Genomic DNA, 11,417 nt, shown 5'->3' with positions numbered 1-11,417 from the left:
TGGGAGGCTGAGGCAGGAGAATGGCATGAACCCAGGAGGCGGAGCTTGCAGTGAGCTGAGATCTGGCCACTGCACTCCAGCCTGGGTGACAGAGCGAGACTCCGTCTCAAAAAAAAAAAAAAAAAAGAATCTGTTTTTTTTTGTTTTGAGACAGAGTCTAGCTCTGTCGCCCAGGCTGGAGTGCGGTGGAGCAATCTCAGCTCACTGCAACCTCCATCTCCTGGGTTCAAGCAATTTCTCCTGTCTCAGCCTTCCGAGCAGCTGGGATTACAGGCACCCGCCACCATGCCCTACTAATTTTTGTGTTTTTAGTAGAGACGGGGTTTCACTGTGTTGGCCAGGCTGGTTTTGAACTCCTGACCTCATGATCCGCCCGCCTCAGCCTCCCAAGATGCTGGGATTACAAGCGTGAGCCACCGCACCAGGCCAGAGTCTGTTTTTTTGGGGCATCCAGGCCAGTGGAACTCTAGTGCAAGGAAAACACCAGCTCTGGCTTGAGCTGGTGTTCCAGAGCTGTTGACACGCAGACCAAAGGAGCCAGCCCAGAGGGAGGAGAGACCTCAGCAGGATGGTACCCTGGGCTCCTAAGGCTCACAGGTCACAGAGGAGGGACCTATGAGGTAGGAGGAATACCAGGAGGGAGGAGGACTTCCAAGTGGGGCACAGTGGCTCATGCCTGTAATCCCAGCACTTTGGGAAACCGAGGTGGGCAGATCACTTGTGGTCAGGAGTTTGAGACCAGCCTCGTCAACATGGCAAAACCTCGTCTCTACTAAAAATACAAAAAAATTAGCTGGGCATAAGTGGCGCACCTGTAATCCCAGCTACTCCAGTGGCTGAGGCAGGAGAATCGCTTGAGCCCATGAGGCAAAGGTTGCAATGAGTCAAGATTGCACCATGCACTCCAGCCTGGGTGACAGAGTGCGACTCTTAAAAAAAAAGAATTGAGCTGACAGCAGCATCAGACTTGCCCTTGGGATTGGCCTGGAGGTCAGTGTAGGGTCCAGCCCCACAGGGTCGATGGGTTTTTCTCCCCATGTGCAGAGACGAGAGATTATAGAAATAAAGACACAAGACAGAGATAAAAGACAGCTGGGCCCGGGGGACCACTACCACCAAGACGCGGAGACTGGCAGTGGCCCCGAATGCCAGGCTGCGCTGCTATTTATTGGATACAAGACAAAGGGGCAGGGTAAGGAGTGTGAGCCATCTCCAATGATAGGTAAGGTCACGTGGGTCACATGTCCACTGGACAGGGGGCCCTTCCCTGCCTGGCAGCCGAGGCAAGTGGAGGGAGAGAGAGAGAGCTTATGCCATTATTTCCACATATCCGAGACTTTTAGTACTTTCACTAATTTGCTGCTGTTATCTAAAAGGCAGAGCGAGGTGTACAGGATGGAACATGAAAGCGGACCACGAGCGTGACCACTGAAGCACAGCATCACAGGGAGACAGGCCTCCAGATAACTGTGGGCGGGCCAGACTGATGTCAGGCCCTCCACAAGAGGTGGAGGATTAGAGGCTTCTCTAAACTCCCCCAGGGAAAGGGAGACTCCCTTTCCCCGTCTGCTAAGTAGCATGTGCTTTTCCTTGACACTGACGCTACCGCTAGACCATGGTCTGTTAGGTCCATTTGGTAACCGGTGTCTTCCCAGACGCTGGCGTTACTGCTAGACCAAGGAGCCCTCTGGTGGCCCTGCCTGGGCATAACAGAAGGCTCACACTTGTCTTCTGGTCACTTCTCACCATGTCCTTTCAGCCCCTGTCTCTGTATGGCCTGGTTTTTCCTAGGGTATGATTGTAGAGTGAGGATTATTATAATATTGGAATAAAGAGTAATTGCCGCAAACTAATGATTAATGATATATATAATCATATCTATGATCTAGATCTAGTCAACTTCTTATTTTATGTATTTGATTAGACTGAAACAGCTCGTGCCCTCAGTCTTCTGCCACGGCACCTGGGTGGCTTGCTGCCCACAGGTCAGTGGCAACCTTGAGTTTAGGTGCTGGTGGGAGCTGATTCTGCCAGGTCTCGGAGAGAGAGGAGGGTGTTGCAGGCAGAGGATGGAAAACTGGAGTTTGCTGCTAAAGGAAGCAGTAACATGAGGCAGCTAGAGGGGAGGTGGGGTCAGCAGTGTTTGGCTTTTTAGGAGAAAGTGCAGCATGTCTGCGTGCTGATGTCAGCGATGAAGTAAAGGAGGAGAATGGATGACATGGAGGGGTAGTCTGTGGGGGACGGGTGAAAGGGGTTGGGGTCGAATGCATAGTGTGATGGACCTGGAACACAGTGAATAGTCCTCTGGCAACACCTGCTCTGCCCACCTGTGCTCAGCAAGACTGAAGAAAGAGCTCCAGACCAGAATCAATGAGTTCCGGGGGGCTGGGCCAAGCAGCACCATCTGTGCCCCGGGTTGGTGTAGCAGGGACCTGGGTTGCTTATTATCTGAGGAACGGTGGCAACAGTCTCTGCCACTATACAGGTAAAGCGCTTGGCGCTGTAAATGCTCAGTGCAGACATCTCAGTGCTCTAGACAGAAACCTAGGAGTCATCTGAACTTCCAGCCTGGTAGGAACATGACGAGAGGGACCTTGTTGCACCCAGGGCTGGGGTCTGTGGAGGGGACCCAGCAGGAAACAGGACAGCCAGGCACCACCCCCACCTGACTCCTGGTCTCTGATGCCTCTCCCTGCCCTCGAGTCCAGACTAGGTGCTTCAAGTGCGCTGGGGAGACCCAGGAGTAGGGAGGGCATTGGGAGTGCCAGCACCTGGCTGCAGGCAAGGAGCAGAGACACGGAAACCAACACTCCCAATGGCACTGGCCACGGTGCCTCTGCCTCTCCCTCAACAGGTGTTCCTGGGGCGGACGCCTATATTCCCACCAGACCTTCCCCGCCAGAGGCGAAAACCTGCTGAACGAGCAGCTAGAGCACAGTGGGGGACCATGGGAAAGACCCCAGTTATCCATCTGGTCTTCCTGGGGCCAGGACCAGGGAGCCAGTCCCCTTTCCCGTGGGTTGGGGGAAGATGCTGCAGCCCGTGGGTCTCCTACCCCTTTACTCCCTCACCCAAGGGCCCTTCGCAGAGGAGCGGATTCCTCCTGTCTGTCCTCCCGGCTACAGCAAAGTGTGCGCCCAGCGCCCGCGCCCCACCCAGCCCCATGGGGACCTGGCTGGCGGGTTCCTGAGGATGGCCTCGATCTCGGCACCGGGGCAGGCAGGTGAGGGTGGGGGATGGGAAGCGGGCGCGGCGGAGGAAGAGGAAGGACCCGGCCCCGCGCGCGTGGACCCAGTGGGGGGCGCGGGCTCGGCCCCGCCCCATCCCGCGCGTCCCCGCCGTGGCCGGCGCGCGCTCCCGGGAGGCGGCGGCGGCTGCGGCGTCGGTAGCATCAGCCTCAGCATCAGCGGCAGCGGCCTCGGGCGGGGCCGGCCGGACGGACAGGCGGACAGAAGGCGCCAGGGGCGCGCGTCCCGCCCGGGCCGGCCATGGAGGGCGCCTCCTTCGGCGCGGGCCGCGCGGGGGCCGCCCTGGACCCTGTGAGCTTTGCACGGCGGCCCCAGACCCTGCTCCGGGTCGCGTCCTGGGTGAGTGGTCCTTGCCCGGGCTCCCGCTCCCGCCCCTGCCTCACGACCTTCAGGCCCCTACCCACCCCCTGCCACCTTCCCCCTGGCCCCTGCTTCTCGCCCCGCAACCCACTCCCTCTCATCCTCGCCGGCCCCTCCCCCGCCGGCCTCAGGTTGGGGTGACGTCACTGGGCAGGGCGCGCCCACCTGCGGGCGGGGGAGGGGCCGGCGGCGCCGGAGAGACCTTGAGAGGTCACCGCCGGTCGCCCCTACCCCTGTCTCCTCCCCGGGTCTAATTCCAGTCCCTTTCCGCAGCCCTTACTCCGTTTTTCCTGTTCTCGTGACCTGGAAGCAGGGACGGGGTGGGGACGGGATTCGCCTAGGGGCAGAGGGAGGGGGCCACGGGAATCGAGAGAGACCGGGCAGCGCCTCCCCTTCCCCCGCACACACACCCTCGGGGCTCCTTGGCAGGGAAAGGAGCCTGGCCCCTGGCCCCCAGGTCCAGCTGTGAGTTGAGGGAGGAGAGGCTCTGGGCTGGGAGGGCTTCCTGGAGGTGGTGTGGGAGGCAGGTTTGGCGGCAGCCTAGCCCACTGGGGCGTCCCTGGGAGGGCCCTGCTGCTCCTTCTCTCCGGCAGGGGAAGTGGCAGTTGGGTGCCGAGCTCTGGGTTTTGTCCTGGTGGCAACCTCTGGGCCAGCCGCACCTCGGCGCCTGTCTTGGAGGAGGGCGGTGCCCATGGTGGGGCAGGGGGCTTTGGCCTCCCCTGCGGAGTGGCTCTGACCAGACCGGGAGGCAGGACGCTGCGTTTTGGTCCGAGCGCATGTACCGACTTGTGGCCCACTCTTGGGGGACAAGTGCATGTCCCGACTTCCCCCTCGGCTTGGTCTCTCGGAGCTGGAGCGGGGAAAGGAGCGAAGGGATGAGGTTGAGGCTGGAGATCTTTTCTTGGAAACACATGGCTGCCCCATGCAGCCCTGGTTAAAATGACCGCGGTCCCCCTCATGCCTGTCTCCCGGAACTGGTGGGCAGGAGGCATTGAGGTCTGACGGAACCCCAGAGGTCAACGGTGTCACCTTTTCAGCCCCAACACTTACAGGTGATATTAATAATCAGTCACGTGGGGGCCATCATCCCTCCGGTACTCACCGCGTGCAGGAAGCTGGGTGGACGTCTCTGTCCCAGCATTCCATGAGCTGTGCCCGTCACCCTATTTGCATGCTAGAAACAGGCCAGGCAATTCCCAATCGCGCAGGGCACAACAGCCCCGCTGCCCCCATACCCTCCCTCCCGCCCTGCTCTGCCCGCTCCACTCTCACCTCCCCTTCGCCCTGCCGGCTGCAGCCTGGGAATCGCGGGCCCAAGTGAAGGTTCCTGTTCCCACACTTGTGAGTGGGCTCTGAGGGGACTCCACGGGCCCACGCGGTGCAGAGTACCTGGCTTGAATCAGCCCCAGCTTTTGTCAGCCATGTGATTCCGGACAAGTCACTTCACCTGTTGGAGCCCCAGTGTCCCCTTTTATAAAGAGGATAAGAACAATGGCGATCCCACGGGGACTTTCCCAGGATTTGGTGAGGGAAGGCATGTAAAGTGGCTGTTTAACACAATGCCTGGGCATAGTAGATGCTCACTAAACCGCCCGTGTTGTCAATAATTACTAAATATGCGAGGGTTTGGGAAAGGAAGAGATGACACCGCCCCCCACCCAGATACGGGCCTGGGAACGCAGGGACAGGCCCGGGGCCGTGGGCGCTCGCAGTGGGCTCGCGGAGGTCGGGTTGCTGCAGGGCCCTGAGCGCCGCGCCGCACGCAGGTGTTCTCCATCGCCGTCTTCGGGCCCATCGTCAACGAGGGCTACGTGAACACCGACAGCGGCCCCGAGCTGCGCTGCGTGTTCAACGGGAATGCAGGCGCCTGCCGCTTCGGCGTCGCGCTGGGCCTCGGAGCCTTCCTCGCCTGCGCCGCCTTCCTGTTCCTCGATGTGCGCTTCCAGCAGATCAGCAGCGTCCGCGACCGCCGGCGCGCTGTGTTGCTGGACCTGGGCTTCTCAGGTGGGCGGGGCCGGGACGAAGAGCTGGGGGATGGGCGGGGCCTGAGGCGGTGAGCGTCGACGGGCCTCCCGGGTGGGCGGGGAGGGGGCGGGGCCCGGACGGGGAACGCCGCTGGACTTCCTAGGTGGGCGGGGCCGTGACGAGGGGCGGGGACTGAGGCAGGTAGTGTCAACAGGTCTCTTGGGTGGGCGGGGCTGGGCGGAGCCTGGACGGGCAGCGCCGCGGGACTTTCTAGGTGGGCGGGGCCGGGGTCTGGGCGGAGCCTGGGCGAGGAACGCTGCTGGAGCTCCCGGGTGGGCGGGGTCAGCGTAGAGGGAGGCGGGGCCTCGCGCCACGCGGCGAGCCCAGGTGAGATGCCCCAAGCCTCGGGCCCACCGACGCTTCCTCTTCCGGGCGAGACCGCCGTGGGCCCCCGCGTGGAACGTCGCACTGACCCGCCGCACTGCCCGCAGGACTCTGGTCTTTCCTGTGGTTCGTGGGCTTCTGCTTCCTCACCAATCAGTGGCAGCGCACGGCGCCAGGGCCGGCCACGACGCAGGCGGGGGACGCGGCGCGGGCCGCCATCACCTTCAGCTTCTTCTCCATCCTCAGCTGGGTGAGTGCGGGGCCCGGGAGGGCGGGGCGAAAGGGCCGGCGCTCGGCTGGTCCCGGCTGACCCCGCTGACCCCGCCCCCGCGCAGGTGGCGCTCACCGTGAAGGCCCTGCAGCGGTTCCGCCTGGGCACCGACATGTCACTCTTCGCCACCGAACAACTGAGCGCCGGGGCGAGCCAGGCCTACCCCGGCTATCCGGTGGGCAGCGGCGTAGAGGGCACCGAGACCTACCAGAGCCCGCCCTTCACCGAGACCCTGGACACCAGCCCCAAAGGGTACCAAGTGCCCGCCTACTAGCGGCTGGCAGGCACAGACCAGGGCTCCAAGGCCACCCCACCAACGCAGGCCCCAGGATCTCCGGGACCTCCCTTGGGTTCTTCCAGCTTAGCGCCAGGGACATAGTGGGTGGCCGCTTTGGGCCATCCGAGGCCAAGAGGGGGTGGACCCTCGCGTGCCTGGGCTGCCCCCTGCCAAGTTCCCCCAGTCCCTCAGCACCTGGCCCCAGGACTAAGGTCCTGAGAAAGGGATAGCACTGCCCAGGATGTGTGTCCATAGTCCTGAATGGACTGGCTTGGGGAAGGTATTCCCTCTCGGGCCAGCCACCCTGCGGCTCACCTGCTCACTCCGGGGTCGGGGGTACAGCTGCCCTCTACGATCAGCTGCAGGAGCTGCCCAGGACAAAGAGGGGACAGGGGAAAGACAGCACCCCCGCCCCGACACTGGGATCCTGGCCACTGTTCTCATCCTGTATTCCTGTGGGTAGTGACTGTCTCGTTTCTGTCATGGTGGTGCGTTCCATCTGGAGCCACTCCACTTTCTCTCACAGGCTCCTAGAACAGCCCGGCCCTGTCAGTGTTGTGATCGTGGTCCAGTCTTCAGGTTTCACCTCCTAGTACCCCACAAGCTGCTCCTCTGTCTGTGGCCCCAGCCCCTGCCCAGCTGTGGGTGGTTCTGGCCAGGAACACACCAGGTAGCTGTGGGCTAAGACACCAGCCGTGTCCCAGCCCTCCAGTAAGACCTTGCCAGGGGAGGAGAAGGATGCTTGGGTGCCAGGCAAGACAAGCCCCTCAGCAGGAGAGAGGCCCAGAGGCTCCAGCTGGCCACCGTGTCCCACAAGATGGCCCCTGTGCGGTTCCCTTTACCTTGGCTTCCTGGACCAGTCCCTGCCTCTCCACCTGCACCCTGCTTCCTGGCCCAGTCCCAGGTTGGAGTCCCTCTGCGTAGCTGACTTCTCATGCATTGCTCAAAGCTGGCTTTTCACATTAAGTCAACACCAAAGGTGGTTGCCACATTTCATCAGACAGACAGACACCTCCCTCTGGAGTTGCAGTTGAGTGACAACCTTGTTAAATTGTAGCCTAGACCAATTCTGTGTGGATATTTAAGTGAACATGTTTACAATTTTTGTATATATCACACTCTCTCCCTCTCCTGAAAGACCAGAGATTGTGTATTTTCAGTGTCCCATGTTCCAACTGCAACTTCGTTACAATAAAGACTGTAACTGAGCTGAGTGTGACCTGGACGCTCCTGGAATCGTCTCTACCCCTTCCCTTCCTGGTGCCAGGGATTGGGATCTGAGAGGCACCAGGGCCCCACAGGAAGGGACGGGGAGGTAGAGGCCAGGCTGACCCCCAGACTCTGGAGGCTCCAGGTCCATAGATCCCCACCACCACGTGTCATACTAGTCTGGTTCTCTGAAATGCTGGGGAGTCCCCTTGCCCCTTGTTTTTTGTTTTTTGTTTTTTTTTTTTGAGATGCAGTCTCACTCTGTCACCCAGGCTGGAGTGCAGTGGTGCGATCTTGGCTCACTGCAACCTCTGCCTCCCGGGTTCAAGCAATTCTCCTGCCTCAGCCTCCAGAGCAGCTGGGATTACAGGCAGCCACCACCATGCCCGGCTTATTTTTGTACTTTTAGTAGAGGCAGGGTTTTGCCATGGCGGTCAGGCTGGTCTCAAACTCCTGACCTCAAGTGATCCACCCCGCCTTGGTGTCTTTCAAAGTGCTGGGATTATAGGCATGAGCCACCGCACTTGGCCTATTGTGTTTTTGTTTGTTTTAGATGGAGTTTCGCTCTTATTGCCCAGGCTGGAGTGCAATGGCGTGATCTTGGCTCACCACAACCTCTGCCTCCTGGGTTCAAATGATTCTCCTGCCTCAGCCTCTGGAGTAGCTGGGATTACAGGCATGCACCACCATGACCGGGTAATTTTGTATTTTTAGTGGAGATGGGTTTTCTCCATGATGGTCAGGCTGGTCTCACACTCCCGACCTCAGGTGATCCACCCACCTCAGCCTCCCAAAGTGCTGGGATTACAGGCGTGAGCCACCACACCCGGCCCAGAGTGAACCTGTTTTTTTTTGTTTTGTTTTTTGAGAAAATAAAAAAAAAAAAAAAGATGCCTAGGCTAGAGTGCAGTGGCGAAATCTTGGCTCACCTCAACCTCTGGCTGACTGCAACATCCACTTCCCAGGCTCTCGTGATCCTCCCCACTCAGCCTCCTGAGAAGCTGGGACTACAGGCATTTGCCTCCATGCCCAGCTAATTTTAAAGTTTTTTGTAGAGATGGAGTCTCCTTATATTGCTTAGGCTGGTCTTGAACTCCTGAGCTCAAGTGATCCTCTCACCTTGGTCTCCTAAAATGCTGGCGTTTCAGGCATAAGCCACCGCATCCGACCCTGAGGATTTCACTCTTACGTCTTGGCATTCTAAGATGCTGATGAGAGTGATGCTAACAGATCCATTTGCATTGTTTATAAGCTATCTTGTTGGCAGTCATTTGTAGGGTTCGTTTCTGTAAATCCTTGTCTAGGTAAGAATTTGTTATCGTTGATCCTGCTTGGTGCTCGATGGTTTGTTTTCTCTCTTGGTGTTGGGGGAGCAGTCGGGAGCAGTCACCATTTCTCACATGTCCTCTTTTCGTCACCTTCTACTCCTGGGACTCCTGTAAGATTTGCGGTGGAGCCTCCAGCCCTGGGTCCCTATTCCATGGCCTTCATTGGTCACACCCTTCCCTGCTTCTCACTGGTACCTTTTGCAGTTACATCCCCCAGCTTGGTGGTGTTTACTTTTGAACCCATCTATTGGGGTTTTTATCTCAATTACTTTTCATTCCTAGGATTTTTGAGACGGAATCTCACTCTGTCACCCAGACTGGAGTACTGTGGCCGGATCTCTCAGCTCACTGCAACCTCCACCTGCCAGGCTCAAGTGATTCTTATGTCTCAGCCTCCCAAGTAGCTGGGATTATAGGCGTGCATGACCACACCCGGCTAATTTTTTGTGTTTTTAGTAGAGATGGGGTTTCACCATGTTGGCCAGGCTGGTCTCGAACTCTTGACCTCAGGTTATCCACCTGCCTCAGCCTCCCAGAGTGCTAGGATTACGGGCGTGAGCGACTACACCCAACCTCATTCCTAGGATTTCTTTTTTTTTTTTTTTTTTTGAGACGGAGTCTTGCTCTATCGCCCAGACTGGAGTGCAGTGGCCGGATCTCACCTCACTGCAAGCTCCGCCTCCCGGGTTCACGCCATTCTCCTGCCTCAGCCTCCCGAGTAGCTGGGACTACAGGCGCCCGCCACCTCGCCCGGCTAGTTTTTGTATTTTTTAGTAGAGACGGGGTTTCACCGTGTTAGCCAAGATGGTCTCGATCTCCTGACCTCGTGATCCGCCCGTCTCGGCCTCCCAAAGTGCTGGGATTACAGGCTTGAGCCACCGCGCCCGGCCGTTCCTAGGATTTCTAATTGGTTCTTTTTCATAACCTCCTAGTTGAGTGAAGCACAGCTAAGAGCCATCTCTGGAGCCAAGGTGTGGCTTTGCCACTTTCTAGCTCAGTCATCCTGGGTAAGTCAACCTGTCTATGCCTCAGGTTCTCCTGTAAAAGGGTCATTGTGGTTCCTATGGTGTGGGAGGGTGACGATTACTGTGGTAAGGCGTGTGGAGCTTGCAGCAGTGCTTGTCACAGCAACTGCCACTTAAGTGTTGCCTCATATTCCTCTAGTTCTTGCTCCTTCTTCAAGAAGTCATTTTTTAGCCAGGGGCGGTGGCTCATGCCTGTAATCCCAACACTCTGGGAGGCTGAGGCAGGCACATCACCTGAGGTCAGGAGGTCAAGACCAGTCTGACCAACATGGAGAAACCCTGTCTCTACTAAAAGTACAAAAAATTCTACTAAAAGGACAAAAAATTAGCCAGGCGTGGTAGTGCATGTCTGTAATCCCAGCTACTCGGGAGGCTAAAACAGGAGAATCGCTTGAACCTAGGAGGCGGAGGTTGTGGTGAGCCGAGATCGCGCCATTCCACTCCAGCCTGGGCAACAAGGGCGAAACTCCATCTCAAAAAAAAAAAGTCATTTTTTGCCGAACACAGTGGCTCATTCCCGTAACCTAGCACTTTGGGAGGCCGAGGCAGGAGGATTGCTTGAGCCCAGGAGGTCAAGGCCAGCCTCGGCCACAGAGCAAGACCCCTTCTCTACAAAGAATATTAGCTGGGCATGGTGGCACACACCTGTAGTTCCAGCTACTCAAGAGGCTAAGGTGGGAGGATCACCTGAGTCTCAGGAGGTCAAGAATGCAGTGAGCTGAGATCACACCACTGCTCTCCAGCCTGAGAGCCAGACCCAGAAAGAGAAGTTCTTTCCAATAACCTTAAGGGAACGGCCCATTTCCCAGACTGCTCTATTTTTCTGTGGGACTGGTCTTTCTTAGGAACCTGCAATCCCCTGCAAAGTGGGCATCAGTTGTGAGGCACCTCTGGTGCAGGGGGAATGCAGGTGGCCTCCACCCAGCCTCTCATGTCCTCGCCGGCTCCAGCATGGCCATCACTCAGAAGACACGTGAGCCCCGTCCAAGTCCTCAGCTTCACAGGGGGCAGTGCTGATGCTGCCGCCTGGCTCCCACCCAGCCCCTCTGGAGGCCACTCACAGGCCCTTCATCACATGGTAGCCCCTTTCTGCTTAGAGAAATAGCCCCACTTTGGCCGGGCGCGGTGGCTCAAGCCTGTAATCCCCAGCACTTTGGGAGGCCGAGACGGGCGGATCACGAGGTCAGGAGATCGAGACCATCCTGGCTAACACCGTGAAACCCCCTCTCTACTAAAAATACAAAAAACTAGCCGGGCGAGGTGGCGGCGCCTGTAGTCCCAGCTACGCGGGAGGCTGAGGCAGAAGAATGGCGTGAACCCGGGAGGCGGAGCTTGCAGTGAGCTGAGATC

The 11,417-nt window shown here is 58.4% G+C and overlaps 1 protein-coding gene and 1 long non-coding RNA gene across 3 annotated transcripts; one reads left to right on the top strand and one right to left on the bottom strand.

The window, feature by feature from the left end:
• Positions 1-949: 949 nt before the first annotated feature.
• SYNGR3 (synaptogyrin 3) lies at positions 950-7,724 on the top strand. Of its 2 annotated transcripts, none has more exons than XM_033236168.1 (4): positions 950-3,587; positions 5,375-5,612; positions 6,065-6,207; positions 6,293-7,724. In XM_033236168.1, exons 1-4 carry the CDS (start codon positions 3,489-3,491, stop codon positions 6,500-6,502), a joined length of 690 nt encoding a protein of 229 aa, XP_033092059.1. In that variant the 5' UTR covers positions 950-3,488; the 3' UTR covers positions 6,503-7,724. The 2 variants fall into 2 exon arrangements, with proteins under 2 accessions (XP_033092059.1, XP_033092060.1); XM_033236169.1 differs by lacking the exon at positions 950-3,587 and adding an exon at positions 4,453-5,132.
• LOC117097819 lies at positions 3,712-4,977 on the bottom strand. Its single transcript, XR_004443068.1, has 3 exons — positions 4,881-4,977; positions 4,711-4,782; positions 3,712-4,458 (listed from the first exon to the last, which is right to left on the bottom strand). It is a non-coding gene; the product is annotated as an uncharacterized LOC117097819 (long non-coding RNA).
• Positions 7,725-11,417: the final 3,693 nt, after the last annotated feature.

Source organism: Trachypithecus francoisi, unplaced genomic scaffold, assembly GCF_009764315.1.
Source record: "Trachypithecus francoisi isolate TF-2019V2 unplaced genomic scaffold, Tfra_2.0 Lachesis_group15, whole genome shotgun sequence".
Lineage (NCBI taxonomy): Eukaryota > Metazoa > Chordata > Mammalia > Primates > Cercopithecidae > Trachypithecus > Trachypithecus francoisi.
Note: the sequence above shows the minus strand (reverse complement) of the source record. Positions and strands in the feature narration are given on the sequence as shown.